We start from the raw sequence: 24,937 nt of genomic DNA on the forward strand, positions 1-24,937 counted from the left end.
GTTGGCTACTACAGGTCCTGGCCAATGCTCAGAGTTGCGTGTGGCCTATGAGCCTCACGTTGCGGCGGGCGCGCATCCCCGCACATCTGCAGGAGGGCGCCGACCTCTTCCTTAACCGGCCCAGCGCTGGAATGTTGGTGCCTCGGCGGGACTAAAGGCCTGGGAGGAGTCTGCGCAGCCGCAGAAAGGCTTGCAGTGGCGCCTGCCGGGCGCTGACGGCCGCGGAAGCTGCTGGGTTAGCCCCGCCCCAAGGGGTCAGGGGTCAGAGGCCGTCGGATGGGGTAGGATCTGCTGCTGGTGGTGGTGATACCGGATCCCCGGCCTATGGCGCCAGCGCAGCGCTGCCCTCTGTGCCGCCAGACCTTCTTCTGTGGTCGCGGGCACGTTTACAGCCGCAAGCACCAGCGGCAGCTGAAGGAGGCTTTGGAGAGGCTCCTGCCCCAGGTGCGGAGGCAAGGCTAGAGACAGGATGGGAGTGCCGGGCAGGTCAGTGAAGGCCAGAGCGGGTGTGATTTGGGGGTCCCCCTCGGGGTTCTGCTTGTACTCTCTGCCGCAGGTGGAGGCGGCCCGCAAGGCCATCCGCGCCGCTCAGGTGGAGCGCTATGTGCCCGAACACGAGCGATGCTGCTGGTGCCTGTGCTGCGGCTGTGAGGTGCGGGAACACCTGAGCCATGGAAACCTGACGGTGCTGTACGGGGGGCTGCTGGAGCATCTGGCCAGGTGAGAGCCGAGCTGGGAGCCTGCTCCAGCTCAGACGCATACATATACGGGAGGAGGGTTTGGGGTGGGTGAGAAAAAGGACGCTTTTGTGATTTGATCAAGATGGATGGATTGAGTCACTTGACAGGTTTTGCCAGCCTTGTTAGGGTAGAGGTCGTATGCTGCCACGGCCCCAAGTGGTGCTGGTGGTCTGGCTGCGAAAGCCAGCTTGGTTACCGCCTCTAACCTCCTCTCAGATTCTCACAATTTTATGGGAAGAAGAGACACGAGAACTTGAAGAGATGGTAACAGTGTTCCTGTCTCAGCCGTGCCCCAGGCAGAAACCCAGATGTCAGTTAGCATTACAAACCTAATGCTTAATATCTGAGTAATATTTTATAATCTATAGCTGAGATTACTTATCCTCTCCATTTTCAGCCCAGAGCACAAGAAAGCAACCAACAAATTCTGGTGGGAGAACAAAGCTGAGGTCCAGATGAAAGAGAAGTTTCTGGTCACTCCCCAGGATTATGCACGGTGAGTCACTGGTATTGAACGTGAAGTAGCAGAGTGAATTCTCTGGATCTTTGTCGGGTATGGGAGCTTACTCTATTAACTGGAAAGTTCAGGAGGGACTTCCGAAGTATCTGCTGTCTTCATAGCACTTCTTAGTCTATGTACTATATTGGACACAAAAATGTGACAGTTCTTGAGGTTTAGTTGGGGGATGGAATTTAGCAAATAGAGAATACTAAAAGTTGACTGTTAGCAACTACTTAAATATGAGGCACAGAGAATACTAACGTTGGAAGAGGCTGTTTATAGTTTGTAAGAAACTGCTGCTCAGCCAGTACCTACTTTTAATAGTTTTGGACTCTATTTTATTTTATCTTTTCTTTTGAGACAGAGTTTTGCTCTTTTCGCCCAGGCTGGAGTGCAATGGCACAATCTCAGCCCACTGCAACTTTGGCCTCCTGGATTCAAATGATTCTCCTGCCTCAGCCTCCCAAGTAGCTGGGATTACAGGCGCACACCACCACACCTGGCTAATTTTTGTATTTTTATGTTTTTTTCTTTTTTTTTTTTTTTTTTTGAGACGGAGTCTCGCTCTGTTGCCCAGGCTGGAGTGCAGTGGCGCGACCTCTGCTCACTGCAAGCTCTGCCTCCCGGGTTCACGCCATTCTCCTGCCTCAGACTCCTGAGTAGCTGGGACTACAGGCGCCTGCCACCACGCCCGGCTAATTTTTTGTATTTTTAGTAGAGACGGGGTTTCACCGTGTTAGCCAGGATGGTCTCGATCTCCTGACCTCCTGATCCGCCCGCCTCGGCCTCCCAAAGTGCTGGGATTACAGGCGTGAGCCACCAACGCCTGGCCAATTTTTGTATTTTTAGTAGAGATGGGGTTTCACCTTGTTGGCCAGGTTGGTCACTAACTCCTGACTTGAGGTGATTCGCCCACCTTGGCCTCCCAAAGTGCTGGGATTACAGACGTGAGCCACCATGCCTGGTCTCAGTGATTTTCTTAATGGTATCTGGGAATTCATCTGCTGCCTCTTGGTTGGCAGAAGCTGCCCCTTCTGCTATTTTGACGTATTTTAAGCCAAACTTCTTTCTAAAATTATCAAACCATCCTTTGCTGGCATTAAATTATCCAGCTTTAGATCCTTCACCTTCCTTTTGCTTTAAGTTGTCATGTAATGATTTTGCTTTTTCTTGAATCCTATTAGAAGCTGTAGGTAGGCTTTTCTAATAACAACCCTGTACCCACATAAAAGCTGTGTTTTCAATATGAAGATAAAAAGGTATTGTGCAAAGCATGCAGGGTTTTCATGCCTCCTGGCATAGGTGCAGTGATAGCGTCATGAATTTCCTCTTTTTTTTAGTGTTCCTTAGGCTGGATTTAGTTATTTTTTTCTTTGCCTTTAAAAAAAAATTTTTTTTGTCCAGGCATGGTGGCTCATGTAAAGTCAGGAGTTTGAGACCAGCCTGGGCAACATGGCAAAACCCTGTCTCTACTAAAAATACAAAAATTAGCTGGGTGTGGTGGTGGGTGCCTATAATCCCAGCTACTCAGGAGGTTGAGAGAGGAGAATCGCTTGAACCTGGCGAGGCAGAGGTTGTAGTGAGCTGAGATCACACCACTTCACTCCAGCGTGGGCAAAAGATCGAAACCCTGTCTCAAAAGGAAAAAAAAAAAATTCTTTTTTTTTAAATTGAGATGGGGTTTTGCTATGTTGCCCAGGCTGGTCTCAAACTTCTGGGCTCAAGCAATCCGCCTGCCTCAGCCTTCCAAAGTGAGCCACCCTGCTCACCCCTCACCCTTTTTTTTCCACATGGGTTTTGACAATGTGCATGGATTCATTTATCTTGAAATGCTGGGCAACTGCAGCTGTAGATCCTAATCTACAGTACATATCAAACAATTCAGCTTTTTCTTGTAATGTCATGACTTTTCTCTGCTTCTTTGGAGCACTTCAAGCATCACTAGTGGCACCTCCTATAGGTCCCGCGTTACTATTTGAAGTTAATGGTATGACATTACTGAAAAATATGCAGGAACCGTGAGTGATCACTTTTACTGTAATATGCAATTTACTGGTGAGACAACTGCTTACAAGATGATCAGCATTACTGTGTTTTAAGCAGATACAACACTTGAGTTCACTGCAATAGGTGGCTACAAAATTGTGACAGTTGTAGTTTGGATTATAATTTTATGCAGTTATGTAATATTGCATCTTTACATTTATTTTCATTTCTCTTGACTGCGAATGTCACCATGTACAGTCTGTGTTTCTGTGTGTAAGCTTTGATAAATTTTAACTTTTTTTTTTTGGAGAGGGAGTTTTGCTTTGTCACCCAGGGTGGAGTACAGTGGTGCGATCTCGGCTCACTGCAACCTCTGCCTCCCGGGTTCAAGCAATTCTCTCATTTCAGCCTGGATTTGTGTATTTTATGGTAGTAAATCATAAAAGACTAGTATCTACATATATTTTATGCATTCATGACATACCTTTTTAATTTTTTCCATAGTTCTAGGCTATGTGGTTCATCTGCAAGTTTTTTCAAATTGTTGCAAATCTCCAAAAAAATTTTCAAGTGAACTCATGCAGTTCAAACCTGTGCTGTGCAAGAGTCAACTGTATTTGCTTATTTTCTCAAAAAGGAATGCCTAAAGGATAATCAAGAAACTAATGAAACTGCCAGATGTGGTGGTGCACACCTGTAGTCCTAGCTACTCAGGAGGCTGAGGTAAGAGGATAGCTTGAGCCCAGGAGTTTGAGGCCAGCGTATCAAGACCCCATCTCTAAAAAGAAATACGAATTTTTTTTTAGAGAAGTTAATGAAATTGATCACATGGCCAGGCGCAGTGGCTCACACCTGTAATCCCAGCACTTTGGGAGGCCGAGGTGGGAGGATCATTTGAGGTCAGGAGTTCGAGACCAGCCTGGTCAACATGATGAAACCCCATCCCTACTAAAAATACAAAAAATAGCTGGGCATGGTGGTTTGTGCCTGTAATCCCAGCTACTCGGGAGGCTGAGGCAGGAAAATCGCTTGAGCCCAGGAGGCAGAGATTGCACTGAGCCGAGATCATGCCATTGCACTGCAGCCTGGGCAACAAGAGCAAAACTCTGTCTCAAAAAAAAAAAAGAAAAGAAACTGATCACAACATATCAGTTAGTGTAACCAGTTGGTATGACCCAGTCTGTGGGTCAGTAAAAATGTTTAGAGTTGATAGGAATAGAAAAAATATTTTTTTTTTTTTTTTTGGACAGAGTCTCACTCTGTCGCCCAGGCTGGAGTGCAGTGGCACAATCTCAGCTCACTGCAACCTCCACCTCCCAGGTTCAAGCAGTTCTCCCATCTCAGCTTCCAGAGTAGGTGGGATTACAGGCTTGCGCCACTACGCCTGGCTAATTTTTGTATTTTAGTAGAGATGGGGTTTCACCATGTTGGCCAGGCTGGTCTTGAACTCCTGACCTCAAGTGATCCACCTGACTCGGCTTCCCAAAGTGCTAGGATTACAGGCATGAGCCACCACACCTGGCCTAGAAAAAAGATTTCTATGTATACTTTTAAAAATAAGTTGTTGTGTTTTTTTTTTTCTGATGGTACATTTGGGAATTATACTGTAACAGGCATAAGAAGTAAGATTTCTTCCATAGGGAAATTTTGTATTCAGAATCCAATAGAAATATTTCGGGTTTTTTTTGAGATGGAGTGTCGCTCTGTTGTCCAGGCTGGAGGGCAGCTGCGCGATCGTGGCTCACCGCAACCTCCGCCTCACGGGTTCAAGCAGTTCTGCCTCAGCCTCCTGAGTAGCTGGTATTATAGGCATGCGCCACCATGCCTTGATAATTTTTTTTTTTAACGGTGAAAAGATATACATATATTTAGAATTAGCCAACTGGACTCAGTTGAGATGATCCCTATTTTCTTGGCAACATCCAAAGCATTGTAATCAGGAGCCAGTCAAACATGTTCCTCCTCCTCTCCATCAGGCCGAATCAGGGTGTTGACCTTGGCCACATCAGTGTCATAGAGCTTCTTCTGGTGCTTGTTGGCTTTAACATTCACAGTGAACACAAGTGTGTTGTTGTCTTCTGTCTTCTTCATGGGAGACTCAGTGGTCAGAGGAAACTTGATGGTAGCATAGTGGTCAAGCTTGTTTCTCCTGGGGTGCTTTTCCGAGGATATTTGCACTGCCTCTGGAGTCACAGTGTCTTGGGCCGCCAGAAGGTTGGTGATATGCGGATCTTCTTTTTTTTGTGGCTGTGGACACCTTTCAGCACTGCCTTCTTGGCCTTCAGAGCCTTTGCTTTGGCTTTAGGAGGGGCAGGAGCTTCCTTCTTAACTTTTGGTGCCATCTTGTGAAAAGGGGCTAATTTTTGTATTTTTCGTAGAGACAGGGTCTCACCATGTTGGCCAAACTGGTCTCGAACTCCTGACCTCAAATGATCCACCCACCTTGGCTTCCCAAAGTGCTGGGATTACAGGTGTGAGCCACTGCACCCGGCCAATAATTAGAAATATTTCTCTTTTTTTTTTTTTTTTTTTTTGAGAGACAGAGTCTTGTTCTATTTCCCAGGCTGGAGTGGCATGATCTTGGCTCACTGCAACCTCCACCTCCTGAGTTCAAGCGATTCTTCTGCCTCAGCCTTCCGAGTAGCTGGAACTAAAGGCGCACGCCACCACACCTGGCTAATTTTTGTAATTTTAGTAGAGACGGGGTTTTACCATATTGGTCAGGCTGGTCTCGAACTCCCGACCTCAGGTGATCCGCCTGCCTCGGCCTCCCAAAGTGCTGGGATTATAGGCGTGAGCCACCGAGCCCGGCCCAAATTAGAAATATTTCTAATCAGATATTTCCATGGTTATAGATATTTGGTTGCTTGGTTCATATGCATAGAAACAGTTGTCATAACTGTAAAAAGCAGTACTTAGCAAGTATTTCTAAGTGATTGGAATAGTTTTCCTTTAATGTTACAATACTGCCTATTGGTTTGGAAATTAGATCACGCTATATGATGTTTCGATTTTACTCAAAGGCATCATGAGTACTCTGCTCATTCTTTCATTCTTTATAGTTTTCTAGTTGAGTTTGGAACTATTTTATCAGAAATCATTTTAGCACTATAATAAGGGTAGATTACATACCATAATGATTTTGACTTTTTTTTTTTTGAGAGAGTCTCGCTTTGTTGCCCAGGCTGGAGTGCAGTGGCGCGATCTCAGCTTACTGCAACCTCCGCCTCCTGGGTTCAAGTGATTCTTCTGCCTCAGCCTCCCGAGTAGCTGGGACTACAGGCATGCGCCACCATGCCCAGCTAATTTTTGTATTTTTAGTAGAGACGGGGTTTCACCATATTGGCCACGCTGGTCTTGAACTTGTGACCTCATGATCCACCCACCTTGTCCTCCCAAAGTGCTGCAATTACAGGTGTGAGCCACTGGGCCCGGCCTGATTTTCAGATTTTTAATAAAAAGGGTATCTGGATTAGCTGGGCATATAGTCCTACCTACTCTGGAGGCTAGCCTATAGTCCTGCTTACTCTGGAGGCTAAGGCAGGAGGATCACCTGAGCCTGGGGAATCCCTTGAGCCCAGGAGGTTGAACCTGCAGTGAGCTGTGATCCCACCACTACACTCCAGCTGGGCAGCATAGCAAGAATGTCTCTTAAAAAAAAAAAACAAACGCAATTCAGTTGGAGTGGCTCATGACTATAATTCCAGCACTTTTGGAGGCTGAGACAGAGGATCATTTGAGCCCAGGAGTTTAAGACCAGCCTGGACAACATAGTGAAACCCTATCTCTCTAAAAAAAAAATTATATTAGGCAAGCATGGTGACATTTGCCTGTAGTGCTAGCTACTGGGGAGGCTGGGGCAGGAGGATTGCTTAAGCTCACAAGGTTGAGGCAGCAGTGAGCTGTGATCACGCCACTGCACTCTAGCCTGGGCAACAGAGCAAAAGACCCTGTCTCAAAAACAGAAAAAAAAAAAAAAAAAAAAAACGCACCTGGAGACTTTGAACAGGGTGAAAAGAAGAAAACATGGAGCAGTCTGCTAAAGCACAAAACTTCTCTCTGGTCCTCAAATAAATAAAAATTTTTGGCTGGGCACGATGGCTCATGCCTGTAATCTCAGCACTTTGGGAGGCCAAGGCAGGCAGATCACGAGGTCAGGAGATCGAGACCATCCTGGCTAACACGGTGAAACCCCGTCTCTACTAAATATACAAAAAATTAGCCAGGCGAGGTGGCGGGTGTGTGTAGTCCCAGCTACTCAGGAGGCTGAGGCAGGAGAATGGCATGAACCCAGTAGATGGAGCTTGCAGTGAGCCGAGATCGTGCCACTGCACTCCAGCCTGGCGACAGAGTGAGACCCCGTCTCAAAAAAAAAAAAAAAATTTTTTTTTTTTTACAATTCCACATTGTCATTTTCTTTTCCTCTGGTCTCAAACTCCTGGTCTCAAACTTCTGGTCTCAGGCAATCCTCCCACCTCAGCCTCCCAAAGTGCTGGGACTACAGATGAGCCACTGCGCCTAGCCAGCTGCCTAGAAATTTCTGGACTTCAACCACACTGTAATTTTTTTTTTTTTTTAATCAGTTTCTTCTGTTTCCTTGAACTCAGTTTCCAGGAACTTCTGGTTTGGAAATTAGATACCTGCCTTCCAGGTTAGTCTACAGAAAGTCTAGTTGTGTTCCACTGTGTCTTCATTGTCCTGCTCACTCATGTGATACACTCAGGTGTTGTGGATTATGAGACCCAGAGAGAAACTTCCTGGTGATAATCACACAAAGTATAGGAAAGAAACCTGGCAGTCTGTACAGTCCATTATTATTATGTGCTTAGTCCATTTGGTTAAATAATTTGAGATGCTTTTTTTTTTTTTTTGAGACGGGGTCTTGCTCTGTCACCCAGACTGGAGTGCAGCGGTACAATCATGGCTCACTGCAGCCTCAAACTTCTGGGCTCAAGCAATCCTCCTGCCTCGGCCTTCAGAGTAGGCAGGATTTTTGTTTTTGTTTTTGTTTTTGTTTTTGAGATGGAGTCTTGCTCTGTCGCCAGGCTGGAGTGCAGTGGCGTGATCTCAGTTCACTGCAACCTCTGCCTCCCAGGTTCAAGCGATTCTCTCGAGTAGCTGGGACTACAGGCACAGGCCACCACGCCCAACTTTTTTTTTTTTTTTTTGAGACGGAGTCTTGTTCTGTTACCCAAGCTGGAGTGCAGTGGTGCGATCTCGGCTCACTGCAAGCTCCGCCTCCCGGGTTCATGCCATTCTGCTGCCTCAGCCTCCTGAGTAGTTGGGACTTCAGGCACCCGCCACCATGTCTGGCTAATTTTTTGTATTTTTAGTAGAGACGGGGTTTCACCTTGTTAGCCAGGATGGTCTTGATCTCCTGACCTCGTGATCTGCCTGCCTCGGCCTCCCAAAGTCTGGGATTACAGGCGTGAACCACCGTGCCCGGCCTAACTTTTGTATTTTTAGTAGAGACGGGGTTTCTCCATGTTGGCCAGGATGGTCTCGATCTCTTGACCTGGTGATCCGCCCGCCTCGGCCTCCCAAAGTGCTGGGATTACAGGCCTGAGCCACTGCACCTGGCTTAGTCCACCTATTTCTAATGTGACTGGGTCAGTCATCAACCTCTGTGATATGGTTTAGCTGTGTCCCCACCCAAAATTTTTTGACTGTAGCTCCCATAATTCCCACATGTTGTGGGAGGGACCCAGTGGGAGATAACTGAATCATGGGGGCGTTTTCCCCCATGCTGTTCTCATGGTAATAAGTCTCACATGATCTGATGATTTTATAAGGGGGGTTTCCCCTTTCACTTGGTTTTCATTCTCTCTCGCCTGCCACCATGTGAGACATGCCTTTCACCTTCTGCTGTGGTTGTGAGTCCTCCCCGGCCACATAGAACTGTGAGTCTATTAAACTTCTTTTTCTTTGTAAATTACCCAGTCTTGGGTATGTCTTTATCAGCAGTGTGAAAATGGACTAATACACCCTGTCAACATCATCTCTCTGCTCCAGCGCTGCATCTTCAGGAGCCCAGGTTCCAGATAAATGAACTATAGTGGCAGCCAGTGGCCAGGAGATACCAGCAACCTAAATATAGTTTTCTTTTCGTTTCTTTTTTTTGGAGACAGAGTCTCGCTCTGTTACCCAGGCTGGAGTGCAATGACATGATCTTGGCTCACTGCAACCTTCGCCTCCCAGGTTCAAGTGATTCTCCTGCCTCAGCCTGCTAAGTAGCTGGGATTACAGGCACGCGCCACCACGCCCGGCTAATTTTTGTACTTTCAATAGAGATGGGGTTTCAGCATGTTGGTCAGGCTGGTCTCAAACTCCTGACCTCATGATCTGCCCACCTTGGCCTCCCAAACTGCTGGGATTACAGTTGTGAACCACCTAATCTGGCCTTTTTATTTATTTATTTATTTATTTTGAGATGGAGTCTTGCTATGTTGTCCAAGCTGGAGTGCCATGAAACAATGACAGCTCACTACAGCCTCAACCTCCCAGGCTCAAGCAATCCTCCCACCCCAGCCTTCCAAGTAGCTAGGGCTATAAGTGTGCACCATCACACCTGGCTATTTCTGTATTTTTTGTAGAGACAGGGTCACTATGTTGCCTGAGCTGGTCTCAAACTCCTGGGCTCAAACAATCCTTCCACTCTGGCATCCCAAAGTGTTGAGATTACAGGCATGAGCCACTGTGCCCAGCCTAATTTTTACTTTTGAACCTTGTAAATTGTAAAACATACACACACAAGGCAATTCCAAGGCTTGGCTGATTTGACTGGTAAAGATACGAAGAGGCACTTTTAGATTTAGATGGTTTCTTACATAGACAGTGAAAAGAAGAGGAAGACCAAAGAGCCAGCTTCTCAGGTCCTTGTTTCATACACCAAAAAGGACAACACTGAAACAAAAAGGACTGGATGACCCCAGTGTGAGCTGTGGGATATTCTGTTGCTAGGGAATCAAATCTAGACTGTAGTAGCTAAGTGGCTTTTTTGTTGTTTTTAAATTTTACTTATTATTATTTTTGAGACAGAGTCTTGCTCTGTCACTGGCCTGGAATGCAGTGGCCCGATCTCGGCTCACTGCAACCTCCACCTCCGAGGTTCAAGCAATTCTCCTGTCTCAGCCTCCCGAGTAGCTGGGATTACAGGCATCTGCCACCACATCTGGCTAATGTTTTGTATTTTTTGTATTTTTGTAGAGACAGGGTTTCACTATGTTGGCCAGGCTGGTCTTGAACTCCTGGCCTCTTGATCCACCCATCTCGGCCTCCCAAAGTGCTGGGATTACAGGTGTGGGCCACCGCACCCGGCTTAAATGATTTTTTACAGCTAAGTGGCTTAATATTCCGCAATTTTAATCTGAGAGGGGTGGAACAGAAAGCCCCGTGCCTCATCAGAACCTGGGAGTTGATGAGAAACCATTTGATGACAACCTCCTAGGAGAGATGGGGAGGGAAGTGGGAGATGGCCTTATAGCAGCTTCTGGCAGACCTCCCATCCTCTTGTGTTCCAGGAAGATTAAAGAAGCCTTTCGGCCACACTTCGGTAAGGTGTGGCTCAAGCCATTGTCTCCTTGGATATGTTCAAGGCTCTCAGGGAACACTGGTATTGGTATACTGAAAGTTTGTGTTGAGAACCAGGGTTTTCACTATGGCAAAAGGAAGATACAAGTAAGGAATGGAGGCATTTGAATAGGGAGGTGACAGTACAAATTACTGATTTAAGGCCAGGCATAGTGGCTGATGCCTGTAATCCCAGTTCTTTGGGAGGCCAAGGCAGGAGAATTGCTTGAGCCCAGGAGTTCGAGACTAGCATGGGTGACATGGCAAAACCCTGTTTCTACAAAAAACACAAAAATTAGCCAGGCATAGTGGTGCAGGCCTGTAGTCCCACCTACTCAGGAAGCTAAGGCAGGAGGATCTCTTGAGGCTGGGAGGCAGATGTTGCAGCGAGCTGAGATTGTGCCACTGCACTCCAGCCTAGGCAACAGAGCGAGCCCGTCTCAAAAAAAAAGAAAAAGAAATTTGGGATGGTATGCAAGATTTGGCCTGGATTCTTCTGAGGATGTGAAGTAATGGAAGCAGTAAGACTGTTCCAGACTAGGGGAAGACTAGAGACCTAATAGCTGGATTCCATGTGATCTTTTGTTGGACTTTGGGATTGAGGGTGAGAGTAGAGAAGGCATAATGCACATTTTTGAGACGAGGGAAATGTGAATATAGCCTGTATGCCTACACTCAAGTCTGAAGACATATAAACCATGCCTATACTAACCAGCCAAATATTTGAACACTAAAAAGAATACTTTTCTTAATGTGGTAATGGTATCATGGTTGTATAGAATGTTCCTCTTCTTGGGAGATGTGTGCTGAAAATAGGGTTTGATGTCTAAACCTATTTTTGTTTTGGCAAAAAGGACATGTGTCTGTACAAAAGAAATGAAGCCAGTATGGCAAAATGTTTACAAGGACTCTGGGTGAGAGGTACATAGGTGCTTACTATACTGTTCTGTTTCTGAATTTGAAATTTCTCAAAATTAAAAAAGTATCTACTGAAGAGCTTTTCATTTTAACTGGTGGGGAATGGGTTCTGGGCGGTTTTGCCCCTTTTCTTTTTAGATTCAAGAAATCCATGGTGAAAGGTTTGGATTCCTATGAAGAAAAGGAGGATGAAGTGATCAAGGAGGTAAGTTAAAGCAGCAGTCCCTCACCCTTTTCACACCAGGGGCTGGTTTCCTGGAAGACGATTTTTCCACAGATGGACCCAGGCAGGGGATGGTTTCAGAATGAGACTGCTCCACCTCAGATCATCAGACATTAGAGTCTCATAAGGAGCAACCTAGATGCCTTGCATGCCCAGTTCTCAATAGTGTTTGCGCTCCTGTGAGAATGCAATAGCACCACTGAACTGACAGGAGCTCAGGTGGCAGTGCTGTTGCAGCCTGCTTCCTGACAGGCCACAGACCAGTACTGGTCCATGCCTGGGGGTGGAGGGCCCCTGAGTGAAAGGAAAGGCCTCTGAAGAAACTGGCCCCCATGATCCTGTACCTGTCTAAGCAGCCTCTCTCCCACAGATGGCAGCTCAGATCCGTGAAGTGGAGCAGAGCCGACAGGAGGTGGTTCGGTCTGTCTTAGAGGTTGGTTTCCCTCGGAGGATCCAGACCAGTATCCAAATCCACTGATCCCTGGCATTCCCAGGTCCAGCGTTTCATGAACTAGTGCTTCTTCTTCTTTTTTTTTTTTTTGGAGACGGAGTCTCGCTGTGTCAACCAGGCAGGGCTGCAGTGGCACGATCTCGGCTCACTGCAACCTCCACCTCCCAGGTTCAGGTTCAAGCAATTCTCCTGCCTCAGCCTACCGAGTAGCTGGGATTACAGGTGCCGCCACCACACCTGGCTAATTTTTGTATTTTTAATAGAGATGGTGTTTCACCATGTTGGCCAGGCTGGTCTTGAACTCCTGACCTCAGGTGATCCACCCGCCTCAGCAGGCTGGAATTACAGGCATGAGCCACTGCGCCCGGCCATGAACCAGTGCTTCTAAGAGAACTCTGACTGCATTCTCATCTGCTTGGCTTGAATTCCCTTACCTGTGCGCCAGGGGGCCGGCCTAGTCAGTGAATATGTGGACAGGACTGGGAGGGAGGGAGGGAAGAGTCTGTAAAAGATGGGCAGTACCTTCCATATGCTAATTTGTTTCCTTCCTGTGATACTGGGGTCTGGAGGGTGGAGGCATGGCCTAGGCAGGCTCTTAAGCATCCCAGACACATTTATTTTTCCTGAATCAAACTCAGCCTCAGACAGTGCCAGACCCAGAAGAGGGCTCTTCAGCACATGGAAGCTGGAAAGGGATAAACAGGTAAGACTGTTAGGGAATCTCTTGTTGGGAATTTGGCATCTGAGAACATTCTGCAACCTTTTGGCCGGGAAATGGAAACAGATCTCATCTTTACACTCTCGTGACTCAAGGACCTCATCTGGCAGCCTGGCTCATGTTTTTCAGCCAAGTAGCTTCCAGCTCACAGCAGCCTGCAAACTTGGACCTGCCACCAGCTCCAGAGCTTGACTGGATGGAGACAGGACCATCTCTGACATTCATTGGCCATCAGGTACAAAGGATAAGCAAGCCAGAAGAGGGCCAATGGTCCCTCAGGTCTCAGGACCCCTTTCTCCTGATTTTCTACCTATTCTAGCCACTGCTGTCTCCACTGCAGGCTTTTCCTTCTTTCACTGTTCCCTAGTAGTGTTCTCAGACCTCTTCTCACCCTCCAAAGGGATCCTATTCACATGTATTAACGCTTAGGAGTGTCAACTCCTAAATCTTGCCCTCTGTAGAACTCAGTTCCAACTCAACACAGGACATTATATTTAAATATCCCACAGGCATCTGAAACTAACCCCCACCACTCCTGTATTTCCAATCACTAGATGCAGATCCTTTCCTTCTTTTCCATCTCCCATATCCCGTCAACAAGCAGTCAGTTTTAACCTGTCTGCCTCCCTTCAGCCTTTGGACAATTTCTACTCCCCCTCCAATCCTGCCTCACAAACAGAAAATCATCATACCACTTATGATCTTACTCTACACTTCAACTGTATTGCTTCGGGCTTTTCCAGTTGCCATTGCCTAAAACATGCTTTCCTTCCCCCAAAGTTTACCTTCCTTTAACTGTTAGCTCAAATGTCACTTTTTCATAAAAGGCTTATCTGAACAGGTTATCTCTATTTCAAGTGGATGTAGCACCATGTAAAGTTGCAAATGTAATTTACGTAACTTGTGCTTAATGCTCTTCCCCAATTATATGTATGCTGTGAGGGCAAGGTTTTGCTCACCTGGCATGTAATAGCCACTCTACTTACAGACATCTCCACTGTTATGACTGTGAGCTTCCTGAGGACAGGGCTGTCTTAGAGTGACTTACTATGCTTTCAAAGTTTAACATCAGCTGGGGTGCAGAATTAGCATTGTGGCAGCAGTCACACCCACCTCTTTTAAAGTGTGCTTGTCTATCGTTTCTAGGATTTTTTTTTTTTTAATCATGCCTAGACTTTAACTAGCATTTTTTTCCCGTTTCCAACTACAGGATATACCAGGAGTTGGTAACATCCACTCAGGTAAGGTCCAGGGCAGTGTTTTTAAAACCCTGGGAGATTTTTTTTTTTTTTTTTTTTTGAGAAGGAGTCTTGTTCTGTCGCCAGGCTGGAGTGCAGTGGTGCAATCTCGGCTCGCTGCAACCTCTGCCTCCCGGGTTCAAGTGATTCTTCTGCCTCAGCCTCCCAAGTAGCTGGAGTTACAGGTGTGTACCACCACACCCAGCTAATTTTTATATTTTTAGTAGAGATGGGGTTTCACCATGTTGGCCTTGATCTCCTGACCTCATGATCCGCCCGTCTCGGCCTCCCAAAGTGCTGGGATTACGGGCGTGAGCCACCAAGCCCGGCCTTTTTTTTTTTTTAAATAAAGTTGGCCAAGATAAAGCATATGTATCTGGTAAAAGCCTTATATCCAGAATATATGAAGAACTGTCAACTTGATAAGGAAACAACCCAATAAAAGCATATGAATAATGTTCAACATTAGTCATTAGAGAAATGCAAATTAAAACCCCAGTGAAATACCACTATATATGTATTGGAATGGCAGAAATTAAAGACTGATCATGCCAAGTGTTTGGCAATGTAGAAAAACCAAACCCTCATACACTGCTGCTTAGAATGTAAACTGGTACAGTCGCTTTGGAAAACAGTTCGGGATACACCTCACCTACCATATTATCCAACCATTCCACTCCTAACTAGAGAAAAGAAAGCTTGTCTACATAGACTTGTACACGAATCTTCAGAACAGCTTAATTTGTAGCAGCTCCATATTGGAAACAATTCAGATGTCTATCAACAGGCAAATGGATTAACAATGGAATAGGATTCCAGGATGAAGACAGAATTATTGATACATACGACACAGATGAATCTCAGAAGTCCAGACCTGGCCGGCGTGGTGGCTCATGCCTGTCATCCCAGCACTTTGGGAGGCCAAGGCGGGCGGATCATGAGGTCAGGAGTTCAAGACCAGTCTGGCCAACATGGTGAAACCCCATCTCTACTAAAAATTCAAAAATTAGCTGGGCATCGTGGCACGCGCCTGTAATCCCAGCTACTTGGGAGGCTGAGGCAGAATTGTTTGAACAATTCTGGGAGGCGGAGGTTGCAGTGAGCTGAGATTGTGTCCAGCCTGGGCTAGAGCGAGACTCCTCTCAAAAAAACAAAAAAGGCCAGAACCCACCTCAATGTCCACACACAGAAAATCCTAAAAAATACAAACCAATAAAGCAACTGAAAGACCACTGACTGCCTGGACAGGAAAATATTTTAATGGGGGCAGTGATACTTAAGAGGGGGATGTTTGGGGTCTAGATTGTAATGGCTTTGCTCAAAGTCACCAAATTTAAGTGTGTATCGTTTGTCAGTTATGCCTCAAAGCCATTTTAAAATGACTATCACATATGGGGTATGTTGCTTTAAATTAGCCTAGGGCCTTCTTAAGCTCCAGAATTCCTGGGCTTTGCTTTTAGACATTTCTACCTCTTAATTAGGAGAGGTAAGCTAACAGCTAGGACATGTTTCACAACAGCCTGAAGACTTAAAAAAAAAAAAAAAAAAGAAGCCTTAATTTCTTTTTTCAGGTGCCACACCTCCCTGGATGATCCAAGATGAATACACTGCTGGGAACCAAGAAATAGGACCATCCTATGAAGAATTTCTTAAAGAAAGTAAGTAAACTAATTCAGGAGAGGGTCTTCTAAATCTTCACACTCAAAAATGGTTTCCTTGCCTGTGTGTGGTGGCTCATGGCTATAATCCTAGCACTTTGGGAGGCTGAGGTGGGAGGGTCACTTGAGCCCAGAAGTTTGAAAACAGCCTGGACAACATAGTGAGACCACATCTCTATATTCTTTAATAAAGAAAAATAAAAAAGTTTCCCTATGATTGCACAGAGGAAAAACAGAAGTTGAAAAAACTCCCCCCAGACCGAGTTGGGGCCAACTTTGATCACAGCTCCAGGACCAGTGCAGGCTGGCTGCCCTCTTTTGGCCGCGTCTGGAATAATGGACGCCGCTGGCAGTCCAGGTATGTGTGTTCATTGCCGGGTCTCCAACCTACCCATCCAACCTCCTCTTTGGAGATGTCACCCTTCATCATCGTGTTAACTCTTTATTTCCTTTCAGACATCAATTCAAAACTGAAGCTGCAGCAATGAAGAAGCAGTCACATACAGAAAAAAGCTAATCATGCTCTACCAACTACCATGAGGCTAAAAGCAAAGTCAACAAACCCCTACTATTGTACCTTCCACCAAATTCTTTATCGTCGTCTTTCTTAGAAAACAGACATACTCATTCATTTGATTTAATAAAGTTTTATTTTTCCAAATGTACAGCTGGTTGGACCTGTAAAAAAAAATTAAAATAATCAGAACCATAAAGCTTTGTATCTACCTCCTACACCATGAGCCCACACATTCCTACTCACCTATTCATGCATCTTCACCAGCAGCTGGAGCATCTCCACCCTTGGTATTTCTGGTGTAAATTACTTGAGCTCTGTGCTTTGAAACCAGTTTGATAAGTCCTAGGGAGAGAGGATAGTACAATGAGATGCTTAATAGATGCTACAATAGAAACTAGTAAGGTTTTTGGCTGGGCGCGGTGGCTCATGCTTGTAATCCCACTGCCTTGGGAGGTGGAGGCGGGCAGACAGCTTGAGGTAAGGAGTTGCACACCAGCCTGGCCAACATGGTGAAACCCCATCTCTACCAAAAATACAAAAATTAGCTGGGCATGGTGGCACATGCTTGTAATCTCAGCTACTTGGGAGGCTGAGGTGTGAGGACCACCTGAACCCAGGAATTGGTGGTTGCAGTGAGCCAAGATTGCCCCTCCGCACTCCAGCCTGGGCAACAGAGTGAGACTCTAGGAAGGTTTGTTTTGGCTGGGTGCAGTGGCTCATGCCTGTAATTCCAGCACTTTGGACAGGTGGATCTCTTGAGCCCAGGAGACCAGCCTGGGCAACATGGCAAAACCGCATCTCTATTTAAAGAAAAGGAAAACAAAGAGAGACAGGGTTCTCTCAAAGGTGCCCAGAATGGTCTCAAAACTCCTTGGTTCAAATAATCCTCCTGCTTTGGCCTCCCAAGTAGCTAGAAATACAAAGGTACCACTGCACCTGGCTCCCGAATTGCTTAATCTGATGTTCGGTAACAGCTAGAGAATCCTACAGTTTTTAACGATCATCTATCCTTACTTTTCCTTTAAATTAGGGGCCCATTATCTTCCACCCCGCCCCTTTTCTAAGACAGTCTTTTGCTCTGTCACTAAGGCTGGAGTGCAGTGGTGTCATCTCGGTTCACTGCCACCTCCATCTCCTGGGTTCAAGCGATCCTCATGCCTTAGCATCCTGAGTAGCTGGGATTACAGACGTGTGCCCCCACCTCCAGCTAACTTTCCATAGAGACAGGTTTTCACCATATTGGCCAGGCTGGTCTTTTAACTCCTGACCTCCGGTGATTCACCCGCCTTGGCCTCCCAAAGTGCTAGAATTACAGACGTTCAGTCACTATAGTTAGCTGAGCCTTATTATTGTGGAACTACGGTAATCAGACCATACTACTGAGTAGACCGTACTAAATTTCTGGTTTTAAAATTTAATACATCAACAAAATATTTACCATAAAGGTTTTAAACATTTTCAAAGTTGTTTCAAAATAGTAATCTAATTATTTCAAAAATTGTTGTCCCTGTAATTCTATGTATCCATTTACTTGAAACATAAAATATCCTTGGGCTTCACTAAACTGCCACAGGGTCCACGGCACAAAAGTGGCTAAGAACCCTGAGAATTCATCTCATGAGTAAGACGTCAGAATTACATTACTAACAACCAATGATCAAGCCATGCCTTTTTTTTTTTTTTTTTAATTCTGCTTTTCCAGCAAAACCACTGAAGATGGTTAACATGGTCAAGACAATTTAACCTAGAAGAGCACACATGTAGAATACACCCCTCACCTTTACTAAGGAGCTCCTGAAGGGCTGCCCTGGCCAGGGAGCCTCGAATCTTCAGTCTCTCAGAGACCACAGCTGGGGTTATAAGTTTATAGTTGGGAACTTCCTTACAGAGTTTGTCATAGGTAGCTTTGTCAAACAAGACTAAGTTATTGAGCTTGTCCCGAACTTTGCCTTTGGACCACTTCTGCTCACCAAAACAAAACAGAAACAAGTTAGTATTTCTGGCAGAAGCACCCTTTTCCTCTCGAGTAATCTGCGTCAGAGAAATCTGTTCCACCGTTATCAAAGATAAATTACACATTACTAAAAAAAAAAAACAAACACCGACACGTTTTTGGCCTTCAAAACAGGGGCCGAGCCCCACTAGATCAGTTAAAAATAACACAGCAGGCACAAGGACAGACACTTTGCACGACGGACTCATTTTCATGACCCTAATGGGAAAAAGAACGAATGGTAACGGGAAGATAAACTCTAACATTTTGACTCTAGAAATCTACACCTGAAAAACCACTTACTATACAAGTTACCTATTACTAGAGGATTACGAGAAGATGACCCCTAGTCTCTCTCAGAGAGGTCTTATTTCTACCTTCTTTTTGGCCTTGCCCCCGGATTTGTTCACTGGGTCTTTGTCTTTCTTGGCCGACTTTCCAGCGTCCTTCTTCTTCTTGTCGTCCTTGGGCGGCTGTAGGAGGGCAGCGGGAATGCAACCAGGTCCTCAAATAGCGCCAAAGTCCCCTAATACTGCGCCCCCAGCCCCCGCAAACTCCACCACCAGAGCACATGGGCGAAGCAATAACCGCGCCCGCCCTGCAACCGAGGCCGGCAGGCCAAGGACGGCTCCCACCGAAGGCTCTCCCCACTGAGTCCTCAAACCCAAGAACCCCAGCGACTTCCAACCCCTTAAGCTTACCATTGCGAAGCTCGGAGAATAGCAGCAGACACCGCAGCCTCGCCAAGATGTCGGACAAAAAGGAAGCGCTGTTCAGAAACGGGCCCAGAAACCACCGTCGGCTGTCAGTACTTCCGGGGCAAGAGGCGGAGCCAGGTGGAGAAAGTCCCACGGCGAAGCGCTCGCCCTCTAGCCTGAGGCGGAAGACAGGAAGTGGATTCCAGTTCCCAAGCCGCACCGCCTAAATACTGCAAGAGTCTGCGCTAGTTGTGACGCAGTACTATAACACCGTTTTCCTGCACTGATAAACGAAAAGCAATCCACCAGGTCTCGGCAACTAACTTTCCGGCACTACTTTATGCCCGAGCGTGTCGCTCCCAGTGCGCAGGTGCCGCAGGTGGCTGCACGCAGGGCGCGGGAGGAGGAGGAGGAGGAGGAGGAGGAGGAGGCGGTGGCTGGGGTAGGGCCCGGGGCAAGTGCTGTGATGCGGTTCCGGGGAGGGGCCGTCGGGTAGAGGCCGAATACCAGTTTCCGAGCGGCAGCGGCAGCGGCAGCGATGGCGATTTTTAGTGTGTATGTGGTGAACAAAGCTGGCGGCTTGATTTACCAGTTGGACAGCTACGCGCCACGGGCTGAGGCTGAGAAAACTTTCAGTTACCCGCTGGATCTGCTGCTTAAGCTACACGATGAGCGTGTGTTGGTTGCTTTCGGCCAACGGGACGGCATCCGAGGTGGGCTAGGCTCGGGCCCGCGGCGGGTGGGGGAGTGGGAGGGCCCCAGTGCTGTAGAAGTGGGCTGGTTGTAGGTGCGGGGTTGGGGGAAAAGGGGTGGTGTTGGGTCCCTTGTCCCCTCGGCGGAATCCCGGGGCTGCAGCTTCGCTGACCGTGAGCTTCACCTCTGCAGTGGGTCATGCAGTGCTGGCCATCAATGGCATGGACGTGAATGGCAGGTACACGGCCGACGGGAAAGAGGTGCTGGAGTATCTGGGTAACCCTGCTAATTACCCGGTGTCCATTCGATTTGGCCGGCCCCGCCTCACTTCTAATGAGAAGCTCATGCTGGCCTCCATGTTCCACTCGTAAGTCCCCCGTCTCCTGAAAGGCAGCGCTTGTAATTTGTCTATCTTTTCTTAAATCGTCGTTCTGGTGTTATGAAAAACGCAACCGATCCAGATCTAGATTTTAGGTAATAATGGCAGTGGTGTCATCTTTTTTTGCTGGGTGGGTGGGGAGGGGCCGCGGAGTTTCGCTGTGTTACCCAGGCTGGAGTGCAGTGGTGTGATCTCGGCTCACTGCAACCTCTGCCTCCCAGGTTCAAGCGATTCTCCTGCCTCAGCCTCCCGAGTAGGGAGGGATTACAGGCGCGTGCCACCACGACCAGCTAATTTTTGTTATTTTTAGTAGAGAGGGGGTTTGCCATGTTGGCCAGGCTGGTCTCAAACTCCTGACCTCAGGTGATCCACCTGCCTCGGCTTCCCAAAGTGCTGGGATTACAGGAGTGAGCCACCGCGCCCGGCCGAGAGGTCATCTTACTTAAAGTCAACTTCTCTTCTCTGAGCCTTAGTTTCTTCATATTTAAAGAAAGCCAATTTAACTAAATGATCTTAAAAAATATTTTTCTGCTCTCAATTGTGGTATCAGATGTGCCGGCCTTTGCTTAAACACAAGCTTAGTAAGCGTGGCACATATTCTTAGAGTATTCATTTTACCCAAAGTTTTAGATGTAAAATGTCTTGTAACAAAGTATGAATGTAAAATATTCACAGAATTCAGATGAACTTAGAAATTTTGACACTACTGCCAGACAGTTCACACTACTTCTTCTGACTGTCCTAGGCCGTAATGTGAACTCCTCAGAAATAGGGACACTTCAGTGGAAGTTTGAGAAGCACTCCTTCCTTAGAGCAACTTTGCCTCCTTTGCATATAGGCTCTTTGCCATCGGCTCCCAGCTGTCTCCTGAACAGGGAAGCTCAGGCATTGAGATGCTGGAGACAGACACATTCAAATTGCACTGCTACCAGACACTGACAGGTATGCATCTCCACGGAGGCCAGAGGAGTGTGATGGAGAAGGTGGGGAAGAGACACTGACAAGTTTGCATCTCCAGGTGGGCCAGAGGAGTGTGGTGGAGAAGGTGGGAGGAGGGCGTTAACCAAAGATACCTTTGGTAAGCAAGAAGAGGGGGTGTGTTTTTCCTGGCACAATTCTCTGTTTTTTTTTTTGTTTTTTTTTTTTTGAGATGTTTCACTCTTGTTGCCCAGGCTGGAATGCAGTGGCGTGATCCGCCTCCTGGGTTCAAGTGATTCTCCTGCCTCAGGCTCCCAGATAGCTGGGATTACAGCATGTGTCACCACACCCGGCTAATTTTTCTGTTTTTAGTAGAGATGGTCCATATTGGTCATGCTGGTCTCAAACTCCCAACCTCAGGTGATTGCCCGCCTCGGCCTCCCAAAGTGTTGGGATTACAGGCGTGAGCCACCGCACCCGGCCTACAGTTTTTTTTTTTTTTTTGAAATGGAGTTTCACTCTGCCACTCAGGCTGGAGTGCAGTGGCATGATCTTGGCTCACTGCAGCCACCACCTCCTGGGTTCAAGCAATTCTTCTGCCTCAGCCTCCCAAGTAGCTGAAACTACAGATGACTGCCACCACACCCAGCTAATTTTTTATGAGGTTTTTTGTTTTGTTTTGTCTTGTTTTGAGACAGAGTCTTGCTCTGTTGCCCAGGCTGGAGTGCAGTGGCGCGATGTTGGCTCACTGCAGCCTCCGCCACCCGGGTTCAAGCAATTCTCCTGCCTCAGCCTCCTGAGTAGCTGGGATTACAGGCATCCGCCACCACACCCAGCTAATTTTTGTATTTTTTAGGAAAGATGGGGTTTCACCATGTTGGCCAGGCTGGTCTCAAACTCCTGACCTCAGGTGATCCACCTGCCTCTGCCTCCCAAAGTGCTGGGATTACAGGCATGAGCCACCGCGCCCGGCCTTCCTGGCACAATTTTACAGACACATCTGTTTGTTTGTTTTGTGAATACAAAACCAATATTTAATCTGAAATTGATTTTGTCCATGCCACCCAGCATGTTCAGCACAGGTTATCTTGTGTTCAGATAAAACTCACCTTAATGCTATTTCCTGTTGCATGTACTTTGGAAGGTGTTAAGTTTGTTTTTCCAAAATGAAATTTGAAAGCCAAATGGATATGACCTTTGGATTGCGAGTGTCATTGCTTCACCCCCTTAATTTATTGAAAACTGCCTGAGTTTGTCCCCTGCCTGGCAGTGTTTCTGCTGAGGGACTCCAAAACTGTTAGTAAGTGGCAGAGCTAGAACTCAAAGCCTGGTCTTAACCAGGTGGGTGACATAATAAAGTTACTTCACTTCTCTGGTCTCATCGGTAGATTCAAAGTCTTGCCTTTCCTGCATTATGTGGTAAAAAGAATAAAATTAAAATAGGCTTATAAAAGTGTTTTTGCAAAATTGAAAGTGCTGTACAAATACAGGATGACACTATTTGCTCCAGTGTCTACCCTTTGGTAACCATTCTTGGTCTCTCTCCAGGGATCAAATTTGTGGTTCTAGCAGATCCTAGGCAAGCTGGAATAGATTCTCTTCTCCGAAAGATTTATGAGATTTACTCAGACTTTGCCCTCAAGAATCCATTCTACTCCTTAGAGATGCCCATCAGGTAAGTGGCCCCACTTCCCAGATACTGTTTAAAGCCTCCTTGCCCCGGCCTGTGTGCTCTGTCCAAAGTTAGTTGAAGCACAGTAGAGTATTACTTTTTTTGTTTGTTTGTTTTTGAGACAGAGTTTTGCTCTTGTTGCCCAGGCTGGAGTGCAATGGTGCAATCTTGGCTCGCCATAACCTCCGCCTTCCGGGTTTAAGCGATTCTCCTGGCTCAGCCTCCTGAGTAGCTGGGATTACATGCATGTGCCACCACACCTGGCTAATTTCATATTTTTAGTAAAGACAAGGTTTCACCACGTTTGTCAGGCAGGTCTCAAACTCCCGGCCTCAGGTGATCCACCTGCCTTGGCCTCCCACAGTGCTGGGATTACAGGCATGAGCCACTGCGCCCAGCCGAGTATTACTTTTAAGTAAGACAAAAGGACAGGCCGGTGGCTTACGTGTGTAATCTCAGCACTTAGGAAGACGGAGGGGGTAGGATCACTTCACCCAGGAGTTTGAGATCAGCCTGGACAACATAGACCCCATCTTTACGAAAAAAAAAATTAGCCTGGTGCGGTGGTGGACACCTGTAGTGCCAGCTATTAAGGAAGCTCAGGTGGGAAGATTGCTTAAACCTGGAAGGTCAAGGCAGCAGTGAGCCATGCTCGTGCCACTGCATTCCAGCCTGGGCAACAGAACAAGACCGTGTCTCTAAATAAATAAGACAACAAGTCGCTGGGTGCAGTCGCTCATGCCTGTTATCCCAGCACTGTGGGAGGCCGAGGTGGGCGGATCACTTGAGGTCAGCAGTTTAAGACCAGCCTGGTCAACATGGTGAAACCCCATCTCTACTAAAAATACTGAAAATACAAAAATTAGCCAGATGTGGTCATGTGCACCTGTAATCCCAGCTACTCAGGAGGCTGAGGCAAGAGAAGCGCTTCAACCTGGGAGGCAGAGGTTGCAGTGAGTTGAGATTGCACCACTGCATTCCAGCCTGGGTGACTATTCAGAGAAAACAGACTTTCCTTGGGGTTTATGTCGTTTTTGTTTGTTTGCTTTGTTTTTGTTTTGTTTTTGAGACAGAGTTACACTCTTACCACCCAGGCTGGAGTACAATGGTGCGATCACGGCTCACTGCAATCTCTGCCTTCCGGGTTCAGGCGATTCTTCTGTCTCAGCCTCCGGAGTAGCTAGGATTACAGCCGCCTGCCACCATGCCTGGCTAATTTTTGTATTTTTAGTAGAGACAGGGTTTCACCATGTTTGCCAGGCTGGTCTCGAACTCCTGACCCTCAGCTGATCTGCCCACCTTGGCCTTCCATGATATATGTTTTCTTCAAGCAGTTTCCCCTGGCTTAAGTGGGGAGAAAGCCTCAGGCCTCACACTTTTTTTCCCCACCCTGGGCCTGGCTTAGGTGTGAGCTCTTTGACCAGAACCTGAAGCTAGCTCTGGAGGTGGCAGAGAAGGCTGGAACTTTTGGACCTGGGTCATAGGCTGAACCTGTGATGGACCCCCAAATTCTGAGAGTTCCTGCAACAGAAATACTGCTGTTTACACTCCCGTGGAAATCCCAGCAGCCTTGTTAGTGCACTCGAAAATGGGAGAATGCTGACCCTGATGACTTGTACCGATTCCTGAGCCTTAACACTGTGCTCTTTCCTTCTGTATATACCATGCTCTTACTTTCCAACCCTGTACAGATTTATTTATGGAGGAGCTAGGTCCATAAATGTTGTAATAAATATTCCTTTGATCTTGGTGTTTGCAATCTGTCTTAATCGATGGTTTTGGGGGAAAGATACAGGAAGTGAGTCAAAAATGGTTAGAGAATTCTGGGAAGATGATTATGTTCTAGTAAAAAACATAACAAATAGGTGTTCATTAAATAAATGAAATAAGATTTTGAAGCATGAGCATTGGATCTAGTCGCAGAATTGCGGCTGATTTCCTGGGGTCCTGGGGTGGTGCAGCGGTGGTGGTGGCTGTTACGATGATGATGATGATCATGATGGAACATATTTCAAGCACTTACAGCCAGGCATTCCTGCTTTAGCTCCCTTGACCTTCACCCTC

The 24,937-nt window shown here is 46.8% G+C and overlaps 3 protein-coding genes and 1 pseudogene across 4 annotated transcripts; 2 read left to right on the top strand and 2 right to left on the bottom strand.

Moving 5' to 3' along the window:
• The first annotated feature begins 241 nt into the window (after positions 1-241).
• On the top strand, positions 242-16,668 carry CENATAC (centrosomal AT-AC splicing factor). The gene is made up of 11 exons (XM_054441684.2): positions 242-444; positions 557-720; positions 1,138-1,236; positions 11,854-11,920; positions 12,309-12,371; positions 13,028-13,092; positions 13,237-13,342; positions 14,318-14,348; positions 15,917-16,003; positions 16,229-16,361; positions 16,460-16,668. Exons 1-11 carry the CDS (start codon positions 325-327, stop codon positions 16,518-16,520), a joined length of 996 nt encoding a protein of 331 aa, XP_054297659.1. The 5' UTR covers positions 242-324; the 3' UTR covers positions 16,521-16,668.
• LOC129007583 (large ribosomal subunit protein uL23-like) lies at positions 4,828-5,570 on the bottom strand (annotated as a pseudogene).
• Positions 16,635-19,353, bottom strand: RPS25 (ribosomal protein S25). The gene is made up of 5 exons (XM_054441687.2): positions 19,215-19,353; positions 18,891-18,986; positions 18,299-18,482; positions 16,764-16,862; positions 16,635-16,681 (listed from the first exon to the last, which is right to left on the bottom strand). Exons 1-4 carry the CDS (start codon positions 19,215-19,217, stop codon positions 16,768-16,770), a joined length of 378 nt encoding a protein of 125 aa, XP_054297662.1. The 5' UTR covers positions 19,218-19,353; the 3' UTR covers positions 16,635-16,681; positions 16,764-16,767.
• Positions 19,354-19,383: 30 nt separating this feature from the next.
• Positions 19,384-24,632, top strand: TRAPPC4 (trafficking protein particle complex subunit 4). Of its 2 annotated transcripts, XM_054441685.2 has the most exons (5): positions 19,384-19,924; positions 20,097-20,271; positions 21,122-21,225; positions 22,750-22,876; positions 24,279-24,632. In XM_054441685.2, the coding sequence occupies exons 1-5, from the start codon at positions 19,750-19,752 to the stop codon at positions 24,355-24,357; spliced, it is 660 nt and encodes a 219-aa protein (XP_054297660.1). In that variant the 5' UTR covers positions 19,384-19,749; the 3' UTR covers positions 24,358-24,632. The 2 variants fall into 2 exon arrangements, with proteins under 2 accessions (XP_054297660.1, XP_054297661.1); XM_054441686.2 differs by lacking the exons at positions 19,384-19,924; positions 21,122-21,225 and having other exon boundaries at positions 20,136-20,271.
• The last annotated feature ends 305 nt before the right edge of the window (positions 24,633-24,937 follow it).

The sequence above is a fragment of the Pongo pygmaeus genome, chromosome 9 (genome assembly GCF_028885625.2).
Source record: "Pongo pygmaeus isolate AG05252 chromosome 9, NHGRI_mPonPyg2-v2.0_pri, whole genome shotgun sequence".
NCBI classification, from domain to species: Eukaryota; Metazoa; Chordata; class Mammalia; order Primates; family Hominidae; genus Pongo; species Pongo pygmaeus.

What these genes read in the sequence shown, in the direction of transcription:
- CENATAC (XM_054441684.2), top strand. Translation starts at nt 325, where the DNA reads ATGGCGCCAGCGCAGCGCTGCCCTCTGTGCCGCCAGACCTTCTTCTGT. An exon ending in TGGAGAGGCTCCTGCCCCAG is followed by an intron (nt 445 to 556) that starts GTGCGGAGGCAA and finishes TCTCTGCCGCAG; the next exon opens with GTGGAGGCGGCCCGCAAGGC. An exon ending in TGAAGAATTTCTTAAAGAAA is followed by an intron (nt 16,004 to 16,228) that starts GTAAGTAAACTA and finishes ATGATTGCACAG; the next exon opens with AGGAAAAACAGAAGTTGAAA.
- RPS25 (XM_054441687.2), bottom strand. An exon ending in GGGGCAAGGCCAAAAAGAAG is followed by an intron (nt 18,483 to 18,890) that starts GTAGAAATAAGA and finishes TTTGGTGAGCAG; the next exon opens with AAGTGGTCCAAAGGCAAAGT. An exon ending in TCAGGAGCTCCTTAGTAAAG is followed by an intron (nt 16,863 to 18,298) that starts GTGAGGGGTGTA and finishes CTCTCTCCCTAG; the next exon opens with GACTTATCAAACTGGTTTCA.
- TRAPPC4 (XM_054441685.2), top strand. Translation starts at nt 19,750, where the DNA reads ATGGCGATTTTTAGTGTGTATGTGGTGAACAAAGCTGGCGGCTTGATT. An exon ending in CCAACGGGACGGCATCCGAG is followed by an intron (nt 19,925 to 20,096) that starts GTGGGCTAGGCT and finishes TCACCTCTGCAG; the next exon opens with TGGGTCATGCAGTGCTGGCC. An exon ending in CTGCTACCAGACACTGACAG is followed by an intron (nt 21,226 to 22,749) that starts GTATGCATCTCC and finishes GTCTCTCTCCAG; the next exon opens with GGATCAAATTTGTGGTTCTA.